The following is a 25755-nucleotide window of genomic DNA, read 5'->3' as shown; positions in this document are numbered from 1 at the left end:
TTTTTTTTTAAAAAATTCACAATTGAGGCAAATGCTAGATTTCAGTTAAAGGTTAGTGTAAATAAAGATGAATTTTTTTTCAAATCTAACTTCATGGATACATGGAAATCTCTAACCATAGATGAGAGAGAGGAATTCATTCCAATTTAATTTAATCCAGTTCTTCATTTTACAGAGAAGGAAAAGAAGAGTCAGAATGCAGATTCAGATTTTCTAATTCCTAACCCAAGAATTTTTTCCCATTATCCCTTATACATGACCTTTATGAGGATAAAATGAAATTATAGATATAAAACAGTATTATCTATCACCGGATGTTGACATTCAAAGCCCTCCACAATCCAGCTCCAAGGTACTTTTCCAGTTTTATCTCATCCTTTTCACCTTTGGAAGGCCAGCATTCTAATCAAAAAGGTTGAATCTCCACCTCCATCCTCTTCCTGCCTACTGCCTCCCCTAAGAGAGTAGACCCTCCTACAATCTCTACCAGTGGAAGCCCCTCCCACCCTCCCTTCTCTCAAGGTCCAATAAGGAGGCAGAGTCCCATCTTGTTCCATTCCCTCCATTTTCTGAGTTGAGGTAGAAGTGATTCTTCCCTCTTTAACTGTCCTTAGATCTTTTTTTTTTTGCACTTATTTCTCTGTCCACTTTCTATCTTGGTTATCTGTGGTGTGAATTTGTCCTTCCTTCATAAGATTGTAAGCCACTCCCCCAAAGAATCTGCCTGGTGCATTGATATCATTGGAATCAGTTTCAAGGCCATGGACACATCGAATGAAGGAATAAACAAAAGAATAAAAGAACACAAATGCCATCTATTTTCATTATTATTAATTATTATTATTATTATTATTATTATTATTATTATTATTATTATTGCTAATAATGATTGAGAATGGACACTGGACGGAAAAAATATAAGTGGTCAATGAGGGATCATTGTAGAAAATTCTTCCTTGTGATAACTGAAGGGCAATGGGGTTGGACTAGAGAGAATCTCTGAGAATCCTTCTAATTGAGAGTCATTATGGGTCTGTCTACTTTTGAGCACATTCAGCTGTTGACTAGCTGGGGAGTGGAAGAGACTGTTGATTTTTGCTTTCTACCATCTCTATCCTTCTCTCTTCAACCTTTCCTTACCCTCCTTCATGCCCCACCTACCATCACCCCCAACACAAGTAGTTCCAATCTCCCTTTGTCAACCCCTACTGCCCAGTGTCTCTCCTTCCAGGGTCATACATGCTACATCCCCAGGGTAGGACAGTGTATTGACCTAGGAGCTTGGATTTCAGGTCACATGTCTTGCCAAGGGTCAAGCAGTGAGGGAGTGGCAGAACCAGACCTGGAATCCAAATCTCTGAAGTGATCATGTGGAGAAGAGCAAAGAAGCTCATGAGGGTGGATTTGCTGCAAGCAAAGATGTCAGTCAGATTCTGGTGAAGTCATTTATCCTGGTTATTGAGACAGGGCACAGGAAAAGCCCTTTCCTTCTCTTTGACTGAGGAAAAACATGCATAGACAAAATGAAGAAGCCTGGAATCTGGAAGAGGGGTGGACTCTTGGCTCTCTTAGCTTGAGGCTGGTATCCTGGGTGATGAGGCAGCTCTTCCTCTCCCCTAAGGTGTCCGTAGGTCCACCACCAGGGCATTCTGACAGAAAAAGAAAAGAAATGGAATTTCAAGTAAGAAGGACTTCTTTGCATAAAGTCCTGAGGAAATGGGTGATTGGAATGGGTTCATTCTTACCTGCTATGTAACCTGTACTCAAGAAAAGAGTAGGACCTTTCCTTGGGGGATAGGGGGATCCTAGGGACAGGGTAGAAGGAGGGAAGAAGGGCCTGGACTCCCATAATGTGCCCCAGGGCATCTTAGAATGCACAGAGGAAGAGTTGAGTCACACACTCCTTTGCCCTAGCCTCTGGGAATGGTCTGGTTGGAGTGACAGAAAGTGTCCAAGTTGAACACCATAATCCACATAAGAGAGAAAGTGTGTATAAAAGACAGTATCTACTTCTAGAGCAACCAACCCACAATCTTTCCCTGTCCTCTTAGGATTTCATTCAGACCTATTCTCTATACATAATGAAAAGAAAAAGGGCCTAGGCACTCAGAGTCACATGCTAAGCAACCTTGAGATTTATAGTTCAGTGTCTGTGGGCCTCCACTAAAAGCCACTCTCATATTTCTGATCCTATCTCTGTCTCTAAGGTGCTGTATGACCTTGGGCATGTCACTTTCTATGAAGCTTCAATATTTTCTTTGAAAAAATGGAAATAATAATATCTGACCTGACTCCCTTGCATAAATCAATGTGTGAACTGGAAGCACAGAAAGGGGCACCCCTGATTTCTGAGACCAGCTTTGTCCATGATGTTTTATATATTGCCTTAACCAGTCAAAGACATCACCTCTATTCTGGCTGAGACAGTCTTGTTCGGGGAGAAGGTAAGAAGTTGTGGAAAGATTCCAAGCCCTTGACAATCAGAGGAAACTCTAGAGAGAGAGGCATCAAGAAGGAAGATGACTTCCCCAAAGTCAAATAACTGTGGTTGATTTCAAGGCATACCTGATTCCTAGATGGTAGTACATTCTCTGGGCAGAAGCCTGCTCTTTAGTCAGGGTAGGGATTATAGTGTTAGGAAGAGGAAGGGAATTTGAAACCTGCCTTCCTTTTGTATCAGTCTGGGCCTCTGAATTCCCTCCCTCCCAACTTAAGAGATAAGGTAGCCGGGAAGCAGCCAGAGTTCTATCCCATACCTCCATAATGGCCAGTTCTGACTGGCCATACTTCATGCCCAGAAAGTCTGGAAGAGGGAAACCAACTTCAAGAGCACCTGAAAAAGATAAGAGGACACTATCAGCAGGGGGCAAAACTAGAAATTGGCTATGGAGAAAAGAAGGGTCAATTAAAGTTCATTAAATGAAATTCTGAACTGGAAAGAAACTAGAAAGGTCATCTAAGGCTTCATTTTATAAATGAGGAAACTGAGACCCAGAGAATATAAGTTATTTGAACAGGGTCTTGCTACTAATAAAGGCCTGAGGTAGGATTTCAAGATATGTCTTCCTGACTCTAACTCCAATCCTCTTCCCCACTATACCACAATACCATGCAAAGTATTTTTTCTCATGAAAACTTTCTGATGTAGGTAGTGTCATGATTATCATTCATTTTGCAGATAGGAAAAACTAAGTTTTTAAGAGATTTAGGTCACTCTAAGGTCATACAGCCTTATATATCCCAATGACAAATCCAGGCTCCTAAATCCCAGTTCAGAGTTATGTCTGCTGCTGTCATTCTCTCTGGGTATGATGTTCAAGATGCCAAGGCCAAGACTGGCTTCCCCAGGTACATGTCATTACTTCTACCCCTACCCATCTGGACACTTTTAATCTTTGAACACAGTCACATTTCTACTACCCAAGGTCCCTCTGTGCCCTCCCCCCACAATTATTAATTAGTTGTCCCATGGTAAAAACAAAATGCCTTTTGGTTCTCACCATTGATGGCTGGTACATAAGCTTCTTGGAGTAAACTAGTTAAAAATTCTTTCAGTTTTTTCACCTACAAGAAAATATATAGGTATCAGAAAACTTTGGCTTCAAATGTAGAAATCACTTAGCCAAACTCCCTCATTCAGGAAACTTGGGACCCATCCCCATTTTCCATTAACCATCCCTTCATGAAAAAAATGGAGGTGCAGTCTGACTCTCAATCCAGACATCCAATTCCATAAGGTAATAGAACAGAAACCCTGATTGAATTGAGCCCTGGGACACATGTGAAGGCTCGCTGAATATTACAGAGCCCTTGATGACAAGGGCAAGACCCTGTGGTTTTGCAAAAAGGTGGGCCCCTCTACAGGAAGCCCCACTCTCACCAACTAGTGCTTACTCATTTTACCTGTGCTGCCATAAGACTCATAAAAATAATTCATGGATTCAGCACAGAAAGGTTCTTAGAGTTCATTTAGTTCAAATTCCTTGTTTTATAGATAAGGAAACTGAGGCCCAAAGAGCAGCAGTGAGCTTCCCAAGGTCACACTGGTAGCATTTGCCAAAACCTACATTCAAACCCAGCTCTGTTAATTGAATACCCAGTGTTTTGTCCACTGCAACAGGAATAGTCACCACCTTGGGTATTGCCATAACTATGTATGCTAATATGAGGAATGTTCCACATTCCTCTACCCCAATTAATGTAGCTAACAAGACACTACACCAAAAATCTGGGGTCCAATGAATTTGTTTTTTTCAAAAATATTTTAACAAGTATATTTCAAAATAATTTATTTCCTTACAATCTCACATATTAAAGAATCATTTGTATTTTATTTTATGCATATAAAACTATTATTCTGAGAAAAGAGCCATAGATTTCACAAGACTGCAAAGTAACCTGTGAAATGTTAAGAATCCCTGATTTATACCTTGTTTCCTTTATCAGAGAGAATGCTTCTATGGATGAGTATTTTGTTAATTCCATTCATTGGGATTGAAGAATGAGGAAGATCTCTTTTATGCCAGCAAGTATAAGTTTGGCTCATTCACCCCTGGAAAAGTCAACTCTGCCATCTGTGCTAAGAGAGGCATCTACTATGAGCCAAAAGGCAGCATGTTAAGCTTCTCAGAAGACAAGAGGGAAAGGACCCTCCTGTTTGATATAGTTGAAGTCTGACAATATACTATCATTTTTAGGAAACATATTGATATTTGTACAGTGACCTGAAGCTGCTAGGACTGAGAGGGAAAAAAAGGAGTGGGGACGGGGAAGAACCTGTTCCTTCTTCCCTGGTGGAATAAGTCACTGGTTTGGGATGGGGTTAACCTGTCTTCAAAGTGTCCTGGAGAGTGGGGTCCTATTATGAAATCCTTTTTATATGTTCTCCCTTCTCTGCTCCATCTACTGATCTCCCTGGATTCCTTTAAGCCATAAATAAAATTCCATGTTTTACTACAAGCCTTTCCCAATCTCTCTTAATTTTAGTGCCTTTCTTCAGCTAATTATTTCCTATTTGTCCTATATATAGCTTGCTTTGTAAAAATCTGTTTGCATATTATTTCCCTTGTTAGATTATAAGGTCCTTGTGGGCAGGGACTTTTTGCCTCTTTTTATTTCAATATTTTAGCGTAGTGTCTGACATATGTTTATTAAATGATTGATTAGGAGTCCCTACAAATTGTTTTAGATGGATAAAGTCACCAGTAAGTCAATGTCTTGAGACAAGAACAGGCTATGGATTTCTGCCTTTGTCCACTAGCAGAGAGCACTAGCCATGGTAACAAGAGCTGGTATGAAACCTAAGTACTTAGTATTAAGGAAGTCAAGGTTTTTTACCAACTGATTCCCAACTACTTCATTATATCCCCCTTCTCCCCTTCACTAAAGGAAAAAGAAAGAAAAATAGCCTCATACTGTTGTCCTGCAGTTGATTCACAACCCAACCCTTCCCCTCTTCAAGAAAGCAGGGAGTCAATAGAGATCAGCAGCTGAACCTAGTCTAGTCTGACCACTTGTCACTGCTTTGGCACAGCAGATTACTGTTCCATCAAGCATGTTTGTATAAACCAAGGCAGAGTGAAATGAGTCAAACCAGGAAAATTATGCATAATGACCATAACAATGCAAATGGAAAGAAAAACATTGAAATCATATGCTTTGTGATTATATTGACCAAATTTAAATCTGAAAACGATATATAAGAATGTAATTCTTTCTCTTTTTTTATAAAAGTGAGTAACTATGGGGTGTGGAATGTTGCACAAATTGTCAAACCAAGTTAACATTGATTAAGCACCTCAGATAACAAGAACTATATACTAGGCACTGTCAAATAAACAATTTGATGCATTAATTAGTTTTGGTGAATTGATCTCTTTTCTTTTTTAGTCTATGATATAAGGAATAACTCTCTGATTGGAAAAGGAAGAGGAAAAGGAAGCAGAAAGAGGTATTAAGGAAAGAAAATTAAAGTAATATGAAAACAAAAGATAATGCAAAATTCTAAAATAAAAACATGGTAGATTTATTCCATAGTTAGATATTCCCAGGACTAAATATAATAAGAAACTCAGCATTGGGATCCTAACCACTACTGAATATTTACACAAAGTCTTCTATCTCCTAAGAACCACTGATTTGAGTCTGAGTTCAGAGAACTAAGTCTCCTCTGTGTCACTAAGAAAAGAGGGACATCTCCTTAGAAGACCCATGAGACTATGAAGAGGGAAGAACCAGAGAACTGTATGCAAATAAATTAAATTACTACTAAAATCCAACTAAATTACTATTGAAATCCAACTCTAGACTATGCCAAGCTGACTCTTGACTAACAGTCATCTTCTTGCCTCCTGTCTTCCACATTCTATTCACAGGCAATTACTTATCAAGTACCATTGTTCATAAGGAGCACTGGCCTTGGATTCAGGAGGACAGTAATTCCAATCTGGACTCTGATACTTGCCACTTACTAATTATGTAATTCAGGCAAGTCACTGAACACTGATTGCCCCAAGTCCAGGGCCATCTTCAATCTGCCAGCTATAGCTGGCCACTGGACCCAGATGGCTCTGGAAGAAAAAGTGAGGCTAGTGACTTAGCACTAGCTAAATCCAATTCACATACTTGTCATGGCATCACCTCCCTGATGTTGTGTGTCGTGGTCTTCAAAAATGAAGAACAAACATTACTATCCCCACTACTATTTAGTTTTTGTTCTACTTTCTGAATCTTTTTTTTTCATTAACCAAATTAGAACAAAGTTACTCCTGTGGATTACTTATGGTTATATGCTATCCAGTAATAATAAAAGTTAAAGTTGTTAAAGAATTTTAACATTTGCGAAGTGCTTTAAATACATTATATCACTGGAAATGCAGAATAACACCACAAATTATATGCTATTGTCAGGATTATACTCATTGTACAGAGAAAATAAAATAATGTTGTCCTTCTTTTTCAGAGAAGACCACAATATCAAGGAGCTGATGCCATGACAAGCATATGAATTCGATTTGAGTGAGGGAGTACTGTGTTCCCCCAGAGTCATCTGGGTCCAGTGGCCAGATATGAATCAGGATAGCTGGATATGGCCCTGGATGCAAGGCAATCAGGGTCAAGTGACTTGCCCAACACAGTGACCAGCTTTAAACTTAGTCCTCCTGACTAGAGAACTAGTGTTCCACCCACTACACCATCTAGCTGTCCTCATGGAGAAATTATGAAATATATTCATAGTCACCTGAACTGGTGACCTTCTACCACAGACTAAAACATTTGAATACAGGTCTTCCTGACTCTAATCCCAATATGCTCTCCATCACATCACATCATCTCCCCCATATAAAGAAAGATAAGATAAAAGTTCTGTGCATTTACCTTAACAGATCCAATGGAAGAAGACTCCACAGAAAGGTCCAGAAATCTGCAAGGAAAAAAGAGAAGCCAGACAGAGGTAGGAAAGGGAGATTTGGGTAGCCTGGGAGGCAGGGATATTGTTTTAGGGAGAAAAGGCTAAAGCATAAAGCAGGAAATTGTGAAGAATAATTTCAAGACTCACAGAAGGGTGTAGGTTCAGTCTAGAAGGGCTCCTGCTAACAAGAAATTTGAACTGAAGGCTCAATTCTGATAACTTTCTATTCCAGGTCCTCCTATACAAGGCCTTGTACTCTTTAAGAGTAAAGGATTATATTTTCTATTCTTCCTGAGTGTATCTCCCCCACCCCACCCCCACCAGGAATAACCAGGGTAAGATAAGTTTAACCTATCCAATATGCTTGTCGCTGGTTATTTTTATTAAAGTTTTATTTTCTTTCCTTTTTGAAGCAACACATCTGCATTGTGCATGTATATTTCTGAGTGTGGCATTTGTGATATAAGCTATGTATTATGTACTTCATGTATATCCTGTGTGTATTCCATGTTTAACTTGAGTGAGTATGTGTCATATATGTACTGCCTCCAGGATGCCAGGTAAATTTTCCCATTTAATACATATGCTATGTTACATGCAAGGTGGGGCATAGATCCAGATGCTTAATATATCAGATAATATTATGCATTTCACAGACAAATGTGTTCTGTGGGTAAATCATGAATGAGTGTCAGGAAACTACATGCTATATTTGCCCACGTGTATATTTGCCAAAGAGGTTGCTCTTGCCCCAGAGTGAGTGATTCCCTACTTACCTGTCCATGGACGTGGTCATGTTCACCTTGTCTTCACTCAATGAGTACTGAATGTCCATACTGAAGTGCTGGCAAAGAACAGGAAGTCAGTCTAATAGCCTGGCACTTCTCAAATATATAAAACTTTCAGATGTGTTCAGGCATACCATCCTTTCAGGCATACCAGTCTTTCAACTCCAATAAACAAAACCAGCTGCTTCAGGATCTCCCCCCTCCCAATCTCCAACTGGAGCAAAGACATGGGAAGGCAGCAAGTGGGAAAAAAAGATTGACTCTTCAGCTAGAGCAAACAAAGACATGAGACCCATTTGCACACAAATTATTCATTTTATTATATCTTATCAATCTCCAAAAACCTTCCTTCCCATTTCTACATATTACTTCCCATTTCTGCTAAACTACTCTTTTCTGACTGCTCAACTCCTACAAAATAATCTAGAATGTCCATTTTAATGAGAGAGGTGGGAAACATACAATGTGGGTTTACCTTGAACCTGTCGATAAACATGATTTCAAATCTTAAATTTATAGAACATCAGGACTAGAAGAGATTTTAGAAACCATTCAACCCAACAAGTTTCTTCTCTTTGTCTGTTCAAATCCAAGATTAAATAAGGTCATTATCAATTTTCCCAATCCCCATGTCCTCAGCCCCATGATCTCACCAGTTAAATATTTCATCTATATAGTTCCTAATACCATTCACAGCAACTAATACAATTCTGGGTAGTTCCTAAATATTTTTCAAATGATAGAATGATCTTTTTCTCTCCTGAACTTTGTGTCTATATCATGGTCAACTTAATCATGGCAGTTAAGTGACTGAGTAGATAGAGCACTGGTCTTGAAGTCAGGAGGATAGGAGTTTGAATCCAGCTTCAAATGTTTGCCACTCATGAAATCTCTAATACCTTGGACATCTCATTTAATATCCATATCCTTTTTCTGTCTCTCCTACAATTTTCCCCACAAGGGGTCATCCAAACTCTCCAGTGTAAGGGTCTCCAGGTCATCCAAAAATCTCCACGGTAAGGGATCACTACTTCCCAAGGCAGCCTATTTATTCAGTTGTTGGAGGGATTGGATTTTTAGGAAGTTCTTCCTAATATTGAATTAAAAAATGTCTTCCTATAATTTCTACCAATTTATCCTAGTTCTACTTTCTAGGATCAAGTGGACCAAGCCTAATCCCTCTCCCCTGTGAGAATCTTTTAGATATCTGAAGGTGCCAATCATGTTGCCTCATATGGAATTATTAAGATAACTGGAGTGGGGGCAGTTAGGTGGTGTAATGGATAGAGAACTGCCCCTGGAGTCAGGAGAAACTGAGTTCAAATCTGGCCTCAGACACTTAATAATTACCTAGCTGTGTAACCTTGGGCAAGTCACTTATCCCCACCGCATTGCAAAAACCAAAAAAAAAAAAAAAAAAAGACAATTGGATCAAATCATATGATCAGTTGTCCAATAATTGACCTCTAGCTAGTTAACCAATCACATAGATAGGTAGAACCTGTTAGTGAAACAGAAATGGTTTGAATACTCACAGTTTCTAGAACAAACATAGAGGAAGGACCTGACTTTGGAGGAACAGCAAACATCTCTATTGTGCCATGGAGGTGTAGCTGGCTCTTTCCTGGTTTCATGATGATTTTGAACTTACTGATTCTGATTTGGGTCATCAAAGGCACTGATTTGCGATAGGCCTTACCAACCTGCAAGAATCCAAGTTACTCTCTTCAGGCAAACACTGGGACTGTTTATCTCAGTAGAAATGAAGGAAAATTCCTCATCACTGTTTTTACATTGGATTAAGAAAGTACAACCATTCAAATTGTTTTGTTTATCATTGTATATAGGTACACAAAAAAATGGAGAAAATGTTTCCCTTACTTTTTCACAGATACATGTTATATGAACACCTCCAGCTATCTTTTCTAAATAAGACATTAGGAGCAGCTAAGTGATGCAGTGGATAGAGCAACTGGTTTGGAGTCAGGAGGATATGAGTTCAAATTCAGTCTCAAATGTTTGCCACTTAACTAGCTGTGTAACCTTGGGCAAGTTACTTAACCCTGATTGCCTCATATCCAGTGCTATCTCCAGTCATCTTGATTCATATATGACCACTGGACCCAGACGGCTCTGGAGGAGAAAGTGAAACTGGTGACTTAGCACAGCATTTTCTCACTCACATTCAATTCAAGTACTTGTCATGGCATCATCTCCCTGATGTCATGGTACTACTTTAAGACTTTGATAATAACTAGCTAATGTCTATACACTTCTGATGCCCTCAGCATCATTGTCTTCTCTCTGACCAAAGGGACAGCAGATAGTGCCATTGTTCTGTTGGTCCAACATCACCAATAGACTGGTGATAAAATTTGAGTGATAAATTAATTTGAGAAAAATTCAATTGATTGGGATAATATTTCTCCTAAAATTTTTCAGATTTCTGATTTAAAAAAAATACCTCTCCTTACATTTCAAATTTTTTGAAATTTCAAAAGAAAACATATATATTAACAATATACTATCAAAAGAATTTTTGTCCCATGTCATTTGATTCTGTATTGTGTCAATTTTCTTGGATCTAGTAATGTATTTATTGGATTTCAGGTCAAATCTCAGGCATAAAGTGTCCTCACCAGTTTCCTTCCCATCTCCTTCACAAGGTGGGAGAAGAACACAAAGGTAGCAATATAGTATGATGGGAAGCTGGTTTTTAAGCCAGAAAATTCAAGTTCCAATCTTAGCTCTGTATAATCATTTAGTCTATCAAAGTCTCAATTTCTTCAAGTTCTCAATCTATGGTTCATTGACTTCTCTGGAACTCTCTTTCCTCATTAAGAGAATTGGAATGCTAATGATACCTGTACTTCTTAGTTTACAGAGTTATGATCATGAAAGTGCTTTGTAAAATCTAGAGAAACTAGGAGGGACTCATGCAACCAATTTTTTGCTTTGTAAAATCTAGAGAAACTAGGAGGGACTCATTCAACCAATTTTTTGGAAAGAGGGCACTGATTTGATTTTCTCTGTGGCTCAATCTAAGGGATCAGAACTAGGTAAAATGACTCACCCGAGGCACATAGCGAGCTAGTGTTTTGGTTGTATGTGGGGGGAGCTTGCCAATCTGTAAAACAAAAACAAAATCTCAATATGACAAATCTTCATGGTATACCATCTATGAATAAGGATAAAAAGATGAAGAAGCTGAGGGTCCAGCCCTCAGGATACTCAGTCAAACAGGAGAAGGAATGACTATCATTAAAGATGGAGGGAATCCCAAAAGGTATAGACCACAAGGCCCCAGAACCTTCAGACTAGAAGAAAAGCAGCTTTTCATTTGTGGCTTGGAGTAGGCCAGAATCATAGCCAGAGAATGGAAAGTGACTCACAGTTTTGCCTTTGATGTCCACATCAAAAGATTTCTGTAGGAGGGTGAACTCAGCCGCAAAGAATGCTGCAGACAGCTCCAGCTGAGATGAACCATCTGGGTACTTTTCCAGGACTGTGATAGTAGCTCCATCTTCAGTCAGATCAATGGTATCACCCCCTTCTCGCTGAACTACAGGCTGTGCAGTTGGGGTAGGAAGAGGTATACTTTCATTCAGCCTCAAGAATAATTGAATCTTGTTTCTCAGTCATTCACTCTGATGCTAAGGGCAGCTAAGTAACTCAATGGATAGAGTACCCAATCTAGAATAAGAAAAACTCAATTTACTGAGTTCAAATCTGACCTCAGACAAGACATTTAACCTGTTTGCCTCAGAGAAAAATCAAACCACTACAGTACTTTGCCAAGAAAATCCCAAAATGGGGTCATAAAGAGAAAGACTTGACTAAAACAGCTGAACTGGTGCTAAATAGCAAATCAGTAGAAAGTCTATGAATCCTGAAATGCTAATATTCAAGAGATCCTAGCTTTGGGGATGGAAGGGATATTTGATATCATTTTGCCCAGCTTCCTCATTTCAGTCAAGGAAACCTTGGTCCAATAAGGTTAATTGACCTATTCAAGATCATACAGGTAGTAAAACAGTTAGGTAACAGGTACTACTTACAGATTGTAAAAGGCAGAGCCAGGATTTAAACCCAAGCCCTGGGACTCTATAGCCTCACTATATCCTTATCATCTCATCTGTTTGCTGTTTCATTGTCAAAAGAGTGTGACATGGTAGAAAGAATGTTAGGTTAAGAGTCAAGATGCCTTTCCCAGGCATCAGTTTCACCATATGTGAAATGAGGAAATTTATTTAGATGGTCTATAAAAGGCTCCTCTCAACTCTGACATTATATGTTCCAAGATCTTTTCCAGATCTAATGTTAGAATTACATGAATATTCCCCTAATCACATGTGTGATGACTAGGAGAAACATAGAATTAATATTGATAGACTATTAATATCTTTTTTATTGAACTTGTGATTTCATTGGTATAAGGAGCTTTCATGAAGAAATACTCTCTGAAAATACAGATCAACAGCTGCTCTATAACTTATGGTCTTAGAAAGTTGCCTGAGATTCAGTCAGGTGATTTGTCCAAGGTCACACAGATAGTTTGCATCAAAAGTAACCCTTGAACCCTAATCTTCTTGACTCTACATAGATCATAGGAACATAGATTTAGGGCTGGAAGAAATCATCAAATTTAGCCCCTTCATTTTGTAGATGAGGAAACTGAAGCCTAAAATGCACATGAACCAGACAGATCTGGAATCAATCAGATTATAATATGGGATTCAAATTCAGGTCATCTTATTTCCAAATTTGATTCTCTTTCGATTATAGGATACTGCCTCCTGTTAATTTCTGTCATATTATATACATCAATACTTTAGGAACACATGAGTCTATCCTTGTGGACATTTCCTTCATTGACACTGATCCCTTTTTCCTCAAGTCTTCTCTAGTACCTGACTGTGAATTCTCAAGATTTGCTGTGGCCAAATCACTCATTGCCCTGTAGCCTAATACTGCTTAGATGACAAAGTGTCTGAAGCCCACTACTAGAGAGCCCTGTCCAGTTGGTTGCTAGATTTTATGTTTCAGTGTCATATGACCATTGAGTGTCTTATGTCTCCTTCTTGAGACATTAGAGAAACATTAGAGGAGGGGAGGAAGCCCATATTCTAGCACATCATCATCATTATTATATTCTTGCTTTCTAATATTTATTGCTTTTATCCATCAATCTATTTGGTCCTTACAATGGCCCTTTGAGGTGTAGAGTGAGTTACTTTGTATATTATAGATGAAACAAACATCTTGATTCAACAATTCTAGGGGCCCAAGGCCTCAATCCTTTCTTATTCAGACCCAGAGAAGAACTGCCATGAAATTGATGGTTAAAAAGCAAGCATTAACCTAGGATCCATAAATTCTTTTTTAAAAAAGATTTTGAGAACCATCATTTCAATATAATTGGTTTCCTTTGTGATTCTATTTATTTTATGCATTTAAAGGCATCATTCTGGGACTGACCTGGGAACCATGAAAAAAAAAAGATTAAGGATCCTAGTTCTAAAAAGAAATCTCCAGAATCCTCAAGTCATTTCTAAGTCTCACTGGGTTGCTACATGAAAAGTAGAAGAGGTGACCTCTTAAAGCCAAAAGAAACTAAAGAGGTCCATTGGATATTCAGCACAGTATGGTGGATGCTCCACTAATTTATTCTGTACCATAAGTGTTTTGTTATCCTTTTCTATACCTACCAGTGCCCAGCTTATAGCTCTGGCCATTCAGCTTAAAAAGGACCCAATTCCACTTAAACACTTACATTGAAATCTACTTCTATATAGTTTGCTGTTGTGATTGGGGTGCCCGCAAGTATGTACTTGATGCTTCCAGCCTCTCCCACAGGCAAGGGATCTGTGGGGAAGAGACACAGAACACATAATCAGAGGTCCCTGCATGAGGAATGTAAGAACTGACTAGATTTTGAGAGATGGACCTAAGGATGTTCAAATTTTAGCAATTGGTTCAGGGATGGGGGGAATGTTCCCTCCATTATGGGGAAAAGGATCCTCCAGCCCTCAAAGATAAAAACCCCTCCTTTAGGAACCAAACTAGCATAGGGTAAAAAGTAGTATATTAGCCATCCACAAAGTCTAGCTTCTTATTCTGACTCTCTCACTATGTGATCTTGAGCAAGTCACTTTTGTTCTTCAGATATCATTACCTTCCTCTAAAACTAGAATTGAAGTCAGTGACCCCCAAAGTCCTTTCCAACTCTAATTTTCTAAGATTTCATTTTCCAGCTAGAGAAATAAATAATAAAATAATAAATTAAAATGCAATATTAATATTATAATTATTATAACAACATACCCATAAGGTGAGACCACTTCTGGTTCACAAACTCAAGGACGGTATCAATTGCGGGACACATCTGAGAAAGAGAAAAGAGCTCATTGAAAGAATAGCCAGAACATCTGCCATGGACCAAGGTATTGGGCAAATATTCACAAGTAACACAGAGTCCTGCCCCAGAAGTCCCAGGATCTGGAGCTCTGCCTGGCTCTATCACTAACATACTCTGGGATCGGGAACATCTTTTCCATTCTTTGGTCTTCAGTTTTCTCCTCTATAACATGAAGGAACTGTAATAGATGAGCTAAGAAATCTTCATTCTGACATCTGATTTTTACCCCTCTTTCCACCTCTAGGAATAATAATCAAATGAATGTTAGCATTGCTACTGAAAAGAGTATGACAACAAACTACCTTCTGACTCCAGTAACAATCTTGATGACTCCCTAAACCAAAATTCCCTTCCCTGGTCAATACTTCCCTTAATGTGTTTTGCTGTACTATTAGAATACAAGCTCCTAGAGTGCAGAGAGTGTTTCATTTTTATGCCTAGAATAATTTAGCAGGTACTTCACATAGCAGGTACTTAATGAATGCTGATGGATTGATTGATTGATCAGGTCCAGAAAAATCCAGTATAATGAGAAGTCAAACTTACCAGGCCAGGAAGAATCTTCTGGAGTGTACTGTCCAGGAACTTGTTGACCACTTTAGGAAGCATGCTGAACATAAGCACAAGAATACCATTGGTTAAGGAAGAAAATAATGGACAGAAAGTAAAGAAAATGGAGGAACAGGAGGGCTAGAACAAGTAAATATATGAGTGAATAAATGAGTATGAGCAAAAGAATGGATGAATAAGAGAAAAATGATGGAGTAAGTAAATAAAGTGAGTGAGTGAATTAATGAGTAAATGAATGTAGTGAATAAGTGACTGAAATTGTGAATGGGTGGGTACATGAACTACCAATTTGACTGAATGAAAAAAAATGAACAGAAAACAAAAAGAAAAAGGAAGTTTTGCTGGGCCTTTTTTACAGAGAGTGAGAACATAGAAATGAAATTGTTTTTATGTCTGTTCAATATGAAAAATAACCTTTACTGTGGGAAGGTTAAAAAGAATGGTTTGATGCTAATCTTAAGCCTCTAGGGCAAGGGAGAAAGTGCATATCCTTCTGCAATACCCTAGCTCCTGGTCCTGAAGAGAACCAAACATTCAGGCTTAGGGACAACACAACAGAGCCTACTGGAGCAGAAATCAGAACTCCTACCAATATTTATTCCTTGGCCAAAAAGGCATCCAACTAGTGATCCCTGGACCCAAATCTCCAGAACAAACTCCCATTAGCTACTTGCTCAACACTCACTTGCTAGGCAAGTTGGTTTTGACATCGACCAGAATGATCTGACATCCTTCACTGTGGAACATGGGCAGCCCTGTCGCCTCATCCTGCTGCAGCCGGTTAGTGGCCGTGATGTTCACGACCACAATGATTTCCATTGTCCCACCTATAAAGCTGAGGAGGGAAAGAGTAGATTTCCTGGAATCATCTGCAAAGACATTGAATCTAGACTAAAGCAACCAAAATACTAGAATGTCAGATTTGTAAGGGGTCTCTATATAGTCCAACTTCTACACGTTATAGAGGAGGAAACTGAGGTCCACACTGGTTATGGGCTTTGTCCAAAGTCATGCAGTCTGTCATGACAAAGCCAAAATTAAAACCCAGGTATGACTACCAATTCAGGATTGTTGTCACTTTGCTTTTGTTCAGTCATTTTCAATCACGTCTGACACTTTGTGATCTCCTTGGAATTTTCTTAGTTTGCCACTTCCTTCTCCAGCTCATTTTACAGATGAGGAAACTGAGGTAAATCAGTGACATGCCCAGGATTACACAACCAGTAAGTATCTGAGATGGATTTAAACTCAGGAAGATGCATCCTTCTCACTCCAAGTTCAGTACTATATCCATTGTGCCACCTAGGTTCCCCTCCAAGTCCAGGTACTATTTACTATATTTGAGAATATTTTGGTTGGGTTGTTTTACAATAGTCTTAAAGGTCAATCTGAATAATCTAGACACATCTGGAAGAGCACAAAGTTTAGGTAAGCAAATTTGAATTCCTTTTCATCATCCATATATGTGATGGAAACTATAACTTGGAGGGGAGGGGATGAGATGTACTGAAGATACAGTGTTTCTAGAATCTAGCTCTAATATCTTACCTCAACTCTACCATCCACTTCTTGCATGGTTGAAGGCAAGTCATAGAGTTTGTGTGTTGTTATAAAAATCTATATAATATGTGATATTATATGTATATAAAAGCTATAAAATGCTGTATAAATCTATAGTCCATATTGAAGGGCCCATAGAAAATATCTAGTTCAACCCCTTCATTTTACAAGTGCGGTTGATAGAGGGAAAGATTTACCCAAAGGCTACACACTTATTGACCATATGACAAAGCCAAGACCCAAGTCTTTGGCCCCCAACTCTGTTTGAGAGGCAATATGATCTAGTTGATGGGGCATTGAACTTGGAGTCCAGAAAATCTGTATTTAAATTCTACTCCTGATATTCATTAGTTGTGTGACCCTTCACACATTATTTTACTTATGTGTGCTTCAGTTTCCTCATCTGTAAAATAAAATAGTTGAAATTCTAAAGTCACTCTAAATCTATGAGCCAATGATTCTTTCTACTGTGATGTGCATGCATAATGGCTGTATAACATAGACTGATCTAAGATTGATCATAGACTAATATCTAAGACTGATCTCTCCTGTCTTTTGCCTATTCTCCACCCTGTAGGTAATCCAGTCCTGTGCAGGCCTCTTTTCTGCTCATAGTATTTTCCTCCTGCCTCTAGGTGGTAAGTTCCCTAAGACTTATACAGTGTGAGGAGCTCCAGACACCTGAAAGAAAGCATAGCCTGTCATTAATGTGTCTTAGCTCCCACCACTCACCTCTTCCCTGTGATGGTGATCCTGGTAGACACACACTGGAAAATCCCCACGTCTGGAAGAAAGTCCAGTGTGATAATGGGAGGTGTGACTTCTTTCACCTTCATACTAAGAAAATGAGTAAGACAGAGTGAGAGATAAGCTTTAACATACAAGAAAGAAAAAAAGCTGAGACTTAGGAGACCTGGATTCTAATTCAAGTTGTTATTGATTTACTGTGTGACCTTAGACAAGACATTGATCCTCTCTGAGTTTATTTTTCTAGTTCTGTGTAAATGAAGGAAATATTGACATCTAAGATCCTCTTCAGCTCTGGCCTTCTATGTTCAATGTTCTAAAGTTCCATTTAGCTTTAATTTTTTATCTTCTATCTCTTAAGGTCTTTTCCAGCTTTGACACTGTGTGTCCTAAGTTCCCCTTGATGCTTGTTGCCTTTCAAGACACTGGGAGATGACTATAGGACCTTTTGATAGACCTTCTCCTGTCTCAGAGTGCCTTCCACTTCCCAGGATATCTCCACTCAAGTCCCAGCCTCATCCCCATTGCTCTTCCCTTATCCCAACACTCACCCTGTCATGCCCTTAATCGGCTTGACCCCAGCCTGCTGCTGGCTAGCCATAGCCGCCATTTTTTCCAATATCTGGCTCTCTTCCATGGCATCTTTCACAGCTAGAAGAGGCCCCAGAGAGACAGCATTCAGTAAGATCATCCTCTTTCTGACCCAGTCATCCCAGAATGCCTTCCCCCATCCTTTGTACATATCCAATTCAACCCAAGCTTTAAATTTCCACTCAAATTCCTCTTTCTCCAAGAAAGCAAAGGCTGAGTTCAACCTAAGGTACAGGTCATACTTTTCCTGATCACTATGCAACAGGCCTAAGAGAACGTGCAGCATTTAGTTTCTCCCCCAATCACTAGGGGACTTTACTGATGTTAATTAACTTTTCTTTTAATTTTGGTTTCTTTAAGGCAATGAGGTTGTTAAGTGAGTTGCCCAAGGTCATATAGTTAGGTAATTATTAAGTGTATGAGGTCAGATTTGAACTCAGTTCCTCCTGACTCCAGGTCTGGTATTCTATCTACTGTACCACCTAACTGTGCCCATTAATTAACTTTTTTTAATATTATGCTTTCTCCATCATTTTGTGAATTGTCTTAAGGTAGGATGCCAGGCAGCAGTGTGGTGGATAAGTCACATGTTTGGGATTTAGAATCAGGATGACCTGAATCCTGTTTCAGACAGATGTAAATTGTGTAAACTTGGGCAAATCAGTCAATTTCTCTAACTCTCCAACAACTTTTTACAAAGATCAAAGGAGATAATTTTATATGAAGCACTTTGCAAAATCAATAAAAATATTCATTATTCTCATTCTTTTCTCTGCTGAATATCACAGCAGGGCAACCACACAATGCAATTTCCCTCAGACCAGACCTATGGCTTCATAAGTGATTGATGCATTAAAAAAAAGGAATGTGACTACTTTAAGGATCATCAGTACCCTTCCTCCAGCTCCTATGCACAGGAGAATTTGCTTGACTCTGTTCTCTTTCATATTCTTCCCATTTATCTTTCTTATTCTTCTCCTGTTTTTGAAAGTCCTGGGAATGAGGTCAAGGTCAATACAAGAAAGTCCTTTGTCCACTGACTAACTGATCCTTGCCAAGATGGACTTCTAAACCCAGTCACAAGGCTCACCTTATAATCTTAGTCCCAGAATTAAGGCTAATCCCTTTCCTAGGGACAGCCTAAAATTTAGCTCATACTGAGGTCTGAACCTAAACTTAGAAAAAATCCCTAATCTTGACCCTAGGTTGAGCTCTGACCCTAGGACTAGACTGAGCTCTAATCTAGAACCAAAACTGATCCCCTAACCCTGGCTCCCAGCCCAGACTGAATTCCACCCCTGCCTTTCACTGAGCCTTGATCTTGTCCCCAGCCTGAGACTCAGTCCCAACTCCAACCCCAAATCAGCTAAAGATTGAAACCTGATTCCAGATCCAAACTAAATTCTAGTGACAGACTGGAAAGGAAGGATCAAGAATAAAATAGGCATTTAGTGATTTAGAATTATACCCAAGACTAACATAATAAGCTTTATGTATATAGAATGGGTAGTTGGCTATCTGGGAGAATTTGAGAGACATCAAGAAAGTTCCCAACTTCCCTCCATCCCCACCTCATGTATCTCATCCTGTCACTGTCAAAAGCACAAGGGGAAACTTATGTTATTCTAAACTAATTCCCCCTAGAGGGAGGCCCATTTTGAGTTTTTATCAGTCATTTATAGCTCAATATAAATGAGTTTGTAAGATACTTTTGTTTGTCCATGAACTGTGCCTTTGGGGAGGATGAAAAGGAGGAAATTGTGTACTTCAAAAGATTAATTTGGTGTACACCACTACAGACATCCCTACATAGTGAGGTCCAACTTCCCCCAGCCCTGATGTTCACTCACCTTTGTTCATGAACTCCATTCCCAACTTCATCAATGCTCCTGAATCAGCCCTTAAGGGCATTAACCATGCACATGAGATTAGGCAAAGAACCTTTATTATGGTCGGACACCTGCAAATGAGATGACTACTGAGCCTAGATGTAGAGATTTGGAGCTAGGCCCAAGCTAGTCCAGGAAATATGGTGCTACCCACCCTCAAGCCAAGTTTTTCTCTTCAAATCATTTCCTACAGAATTCCAAGAGAACTCAGAACCTTGACAGTAATTCACCTCTCAAACTTGTGATCCTGAGTCATAACAGAATGACCATTCTGTGATGCTTTATTACTAAAAGAATGACAGGACCACTGACAGGAACAGGGAGGTTAAAGCCTCTTTGAGAGAAAAGGACTAATACCATTGGGTTGTTCATAGTGTCTTCTCCTGGGACCTACAGATAAGAAGGAATTAAAAATAGTCTTTTTATCTGGTTAACATCAAGTAATATCTCATCCATCACAGGGTCTTCTTCTTATAGACCATCTTCTTGGTGTGCCTTCACTTAGAGATCAGCTTTGGGTAGACATCAACCCTCACTCCTGAAACATTTAATTCTAGACCACATCTCACATCCTATCTCCTAAGGAGATCATTCCCCTACAGGACTTTCCATTCCAGTCAAGTTGTGTTGTACAATATCCCCTTGAGTAACCTCCAAGTGAATTCTCATTTCCAGGTCTTTGTTTATGATGTTTTCTTCCAGTCTCTGCTTATTTGGGTCCTATTCATCCCTAAAGACCTTCTTCATCTACTTTCCTTAGTTGAGTCACTCCTATAGTTCTTATCTGGACACTGAGAATAAAATGTCCAGTATTATTAAAAGAATTTATCACTATATGACTTTGGAAAAAATCACTCCCCTTCCCTCCCACCCCAGATCCCTAGATTTTCCTTAAATTTCCTCAAATGGAAAATGAGGTAAGTTGAACTGAATGATCTCTGGGGTCCCTTACAACTTCTCAACCTGACTGAAGGCCTCTTGAGGGCAAGGATTTCTGTTCTATCTCCTACATTGCAAATCACCAACTAAGCAAACATTTTTACTACATACAGATTTTATGATTGGACAATTAAGGAGAAGTTTTAAGGGTCCAAGACTGGGGGGAAATTGGACCTGTGATTTCAATGATGTGGGTAAATCTGATGTAAAAATCACTACACTAAAATAGATTAGCAAATCATCTGTAGCTTAATAACTTTGGAGATAACTAGGGATTGAGTGACTTGCTACATAGCATGTATGCATCAGAGACAGGATTGAACCCATATCTTCTGGATTTTTAGGCCACTATGCCACACTGTTTCTTATTTAATCTTTAGATCTAGAAAATGTTTAGGATACCTTGTTTCCAGGTCAAATTGTTACTATTGAGTGAACATTTAGCAAGGCTTTTACCACCTGGAACCACTCTTACCTTGACATGTCCTTGGAGAATGCACGACTTTCACGTAGCCAGCCTGAACCTTCTTGGTCTTTTCCTCCGTGGTGCTGAGGGAGAGGAAGGCTATTTATACTTGAACATGATTAGCTGTGGGGATAATGAGAGGGCAGATAAGAATGTAGATATTATCAAAGAAAAACAACAGACTCTATTCTGTAGTGGTTTTTTTACCCTTTCCAATGTAAATAGAATTCTAGGCTCTCTGAGCTGAAGGAGACCCCTAAATTCCCTGGACAAAATTCTTCCCAATACATGAATCCTTTGGTCAATATGCCTGACAAGTGTTCATTCAACCTCTATGTGAGAACTTCCAGTGAAAGAAAGTTCACCACATCCTGAGGAAGCCCACTTCAATTTCAGGTAGCTCTGATTATTAAGAAGAGTTTCATTCTATTAAGATAGTATCAGCTTCCTTGGAAATTCCATTCACTGGTCCTAGTTTGATCCTTTAGGGTCAGACACATCAAATCAATATGTCTTCATCATAACATTTCAGATACTTGAAGTCAGTTATAATTATGGGAAATGGGGGCAAAAGCTAGGGCATTGATGGTGCCAGGGACATTTGGGAGGACCCAGAAAAACTTGACAGCAAAACTAAAGAGCAGGAATGGAAGTTCTAAAGGCATCATGTAGGATAAAGCAGAGGATGATGGGACAACCTAACTGGAACCCAAATAGGAAGGCTCAACAGACCACTCAAATATGTGCTTAGTAAGAGACAGCCCAATTCAGTCACTTAGGGACTGTTTCAAAAACAGAAAAAGCTTCACAGAAAGTGATGAGACCTGACATCTGCCACTAAACTCATTGTGTCACCTTAGACAAGTCACATCCCTTCATTTTCTCATTAATAAATGAAATTATTAGACTAATCTCTAAGGTTCATTTCAGCTCTTATATTCTGTCCTTAGGTCTCTTTCAGACCTAATACATTATTTTCTACATTCCAAAATCTTTTCCAGTTTGAAAATTCCATGACTCTCAAAAGTTGTAGATTAGGAAGACTGCCTACCTAACTTTGGATAAGTAGAAAATAACAGATCTGAAAGAAAAAGTCTCTGTGTCTCCCTTTTTTCTTCCTAAAAGAATTTGTTCATATTAGATGCCTCTTACTGTCTAAAGGACAACAATAAAATTGCCTCCATAAGGGTGGATGGAGATAGCAGTTCTGCACTGATGGAAAGGAGGTATCCAGAAGAGTTGTATCTTACTAAACACATATTTGAGTGGTCTGTTGAGCCTTCCTATTAGGGTTCCAGTTAGGTTGCCCCATCATCCTCTGCTCTATCCTATACAATAGTTCACTTTTTTTTTAGTACTTTTAGGTTTATAAAGTTTATAAAGTATTTTCTCACAACCAAGCTCTTTGAGGGCAGAGATTTTCAAGCTGGGTAGCAGATGGATTTTACTATGGACAAACTGAAGTGCAGATAAGTTAAGTTATTCATCCATGGTCACAGAGCTAGTAATTTGCCAGGACAAGATCTCAGACTCAAGTGTGGTGCACTCAAATCCAGTGCTACTTCCATGACTATCCCCTACTTTCCAAAGCAGGCAAAGTTTTGTGGTGTTTGTTCATTCAGAAAAAAAAATAGGCCTTACAAAGAGAAATGGATCATGGTATCCTGAAAGAGGCTGAAACTAGAAGAAAGATTATCTGGAACTTAGTGAAAGAGCCATAAAAAACCATCCCAGTCACAGGAGTCTAAGTCTATCCTGTGTCTAGGGATGGATGGATTACTTGACTAAAGATAGTCTGACCCTATAATGTCTGTATCTGAAGCACAACAGTCATTATTTCCTACAGAAGACTGGTAGATATTCTGGTATTCCTTTGTCAGAAGCCCATGGAGTCTTTCTCAGAGGAATGTTTTCAAATTCATAAAATAAAATAGACAGAATTACAAAGGAAACTAATCATATTAAAATTAAAATATAATTTTATAGGCCTCCTTAGAATCTGCCCATCAATCAGATTAAAACTCCAAAGGCTAGAGAAATATACTGGATGGATGACTCACTAATAAGGAGAAAACCAGGTTTAAAAGGGGTTGGCAAAAATCCCCCTTGTACAGTCATAGGGGATGACAGTGAAGGCAGCATATGCAGGAAGAAAGCATATAGCCTGGAAGAAAGAAGAAAGAAGACCAAAGTTTTAAGTCTGACTTCTATCATTCACTAATATGACCTCAAGCAAATCTTTGAATTTCACTGATCCTCAGTTTCCTTATCTGTAAAATGAAAACAATAATACTTGCTGAATCTCCCTCACAGGGTTGTCATAAGGGCCCTACTAATTGGAAAACATTATGTTAGAGTCTGAATCTACAAAGGAAAAAATAAAAACATAACAATTCCTGTCCTCAAGGAGTTTACATTCTATGGGGGGGGGGGGGACAGGGGGACTGTGGTATGTAAACAGATAAATTATTATAAAGTTTATATAAAGTTTTTTAAAGTATTTTCAAGAAAGAGTGAACATGAACAATGAATAGAATCAGGAATGACCTAGTGTCAATGGCAGCACCAGTAGCTAAGGATTCCAACAGAATTTTAACAGGACCATTCCAGATGTGGGACAACACCCATGCAAAGTGATGAATCCCCATGGATAAAAGAATGGGAGACAGTGTGTGACGGTAGATGGAAGGACCATTAAAGTACTAAACATGAGAGAGGGATGTTGGTTGCATCCTTCCCAGTTCAACAAGGAATTATTAAATGTCTTCAGTGAGAAAAGGTACCAAGATAGAGATACCAACTCACAAGTATATATACATGACAATTGGAGGAGAAGGGAGAAATAAAGGAAGAAGCAGAGGGGGAAAGGGAAAAAAAGGAGGTAGAGTAAAATTAGAAGAGAGGGAAGAAGAGAGGAGAGAAAACAAAAGGATATGACAAGAGAAGAGAGATGAGAAAAGAAAGAGAAAAAGGAAAGAGAGAGAATAGAAGAGAGGAAAAAAAGGAGAGGAGAGAAGAAAAAAATAAAGACATAGAGAGAGAATGATTGAACTCTAATGCTTCCCAAAAATTGATGGCAGCTAGGGGATTCCAAGACATAAAACTGGAAAGAGAAGGGAGCTCATCCATGAAGATGGTCTGTGTAGAAATAAAGGAGTAGACAGAATAAACATATGGCTAGAATATAAGTGCATGAAGGGAAAATATGTAATTAGTCTGGAAAACCATTTGGGAGTCAAATTGTAAAGGACTTTCAATGTTTAGTTGAAGAGTTTGTATTTTGCCTAGGAGGCAATGCGGAGACAGTGCAGTTTCTTGAACAGGGAAGGGATTAAGGTCAGACTTCTGTTTTAGTAAGATTATTCTAGCAACTAAGTGAAGGATGAATTGAAGAGAGTAAATTTTAAAACTTAAAAGCACCTTAGCACACAGAATGTTAGAACTGCAAAGGACCTAAGAACATGGAATGGCAGAGCTAGAAAGAACTTTAGAACAATAGAAGGTCAAACCTGGAAGGAATCTGACTACATGAAATGGTAGAGTTGGAAGTGTCCTCAGAGATGATGTAGCCCAACCCCATCATTTTACAGAAGGTATTAATGGGCAGAACAGAGGTCCTGACTCCCAGGCCACAGTTCTACCCTGCTCCCCCAACTTCTAAATCTCTACCATAACAAGAAATTATTAACTTTAGGCAGCCCGTGCTTTAAAAATGCTGAAACTACACACATATGCAGAGGTTCCTCCCCTATTTGCATTTTCAAGGACAAACCTATCCTTTTTTCCAAGAGATGGTCTAAAATCATGGGACTGAGAATATAGAGCAGCCAACATCCTAGAGTGACCTTGCCCAAATGAAGGGAGATACATCACTCTCAGACTCAACCTTCTTCAGGCCAAACCCAGTATGTTTAGTCCCAGCCCTGAATCTCTGACGCCAGTAAGCAAGAGATAGAATCACAGGCTTATCCACTTGGTTTCCCTGCCCTGCCCAGGTTTACTACTAAACCTCAAAAGCCTCAGAAGTCCTCAAAACCACAACCTGCCAGGAGGCAGCTTCCTAAGTCCCAGACACACACACACACTGAGCCAGTTGAGCATAAGCAACCCTTCCTTGTAGCATGTGCTAAGGGTGAGGGCAAGATATAGAACCTAGAGACCTATATTCTAGTCTGGATTTTGACATTTCTTTTTAGTTTTGTTTGGTTTTTTTTGCAAGGCAATGGGGTTAAGTGGCTTGCCCAAGGCCACACAGCTAGGTAATTATTAAGTGTCTGAGGCCAGACTTGAACTCAGGTAATCCTGACTCCAAGGCCAGTGCTCTATCCACTGCACCACCTAGCTGCCCCCCCTGGATTTTGACATTAATCATCTCT

At 39.1% G+C, this 25755-nt stretch overlaps 1 protein-coding gene across 1 annotated transcript; it reads right to left on the bottom strand.

Moving 5' to 3' along the window:
- Positions 1–897: 897 nt before the first annotated feature.
- Positions 898–21396, bottom strand: BPIFB6 (BPI fold containing family B member 6). The gene is made up of 16 exons (XM_074201417.1): positions 21389–21396; positions 19936–20045; positions 18046–18145; positions 17480–17584; positions 15873–16022; positions 15164–15227; positions 14524–14584; positions 13973–14064; positions 11592–11768; positions 11273–11326; positions 9735–9902; positions 8188–8255; positions 7378–7423; positions 3501–3564; positions 2757–2833; positions 898–1649 (listed from the first exon to the last, which is right to left on the bottom strand). The coding sequence occupies exons 1-16, from the start codon at positions 21394–21396 to the stop codon at positions 1617–1619; spliced, it is 1377 nt and encodes a 458-aa protein (XP_074057518.1). The 3' UTR covers positions 898–1616.
- Between the last annotated feature and the right edge of the window lie 4359 nt (positions 21397–25755).

The sequence above is a fragment of the Macrotis lagotis genome, chromosome 1 (assembly GCF_037893015.1).
Source record: "Macrotis lagotis isolate mMagLag1 chromosome 1, bilby.v1.9.chrom.fasta, whole genome shotgun sequence".
Taxonomy (NCBI): domain Eukaryota; kingdom Metazoa; phylum Chordata; class Mammalia; order Peramelemorphia; family Peramelidae; genus Macrotis; species Macrotis lagotis.
This window is presented reverse-complemented; position numbering and strand designations above follow the sequence as displayed.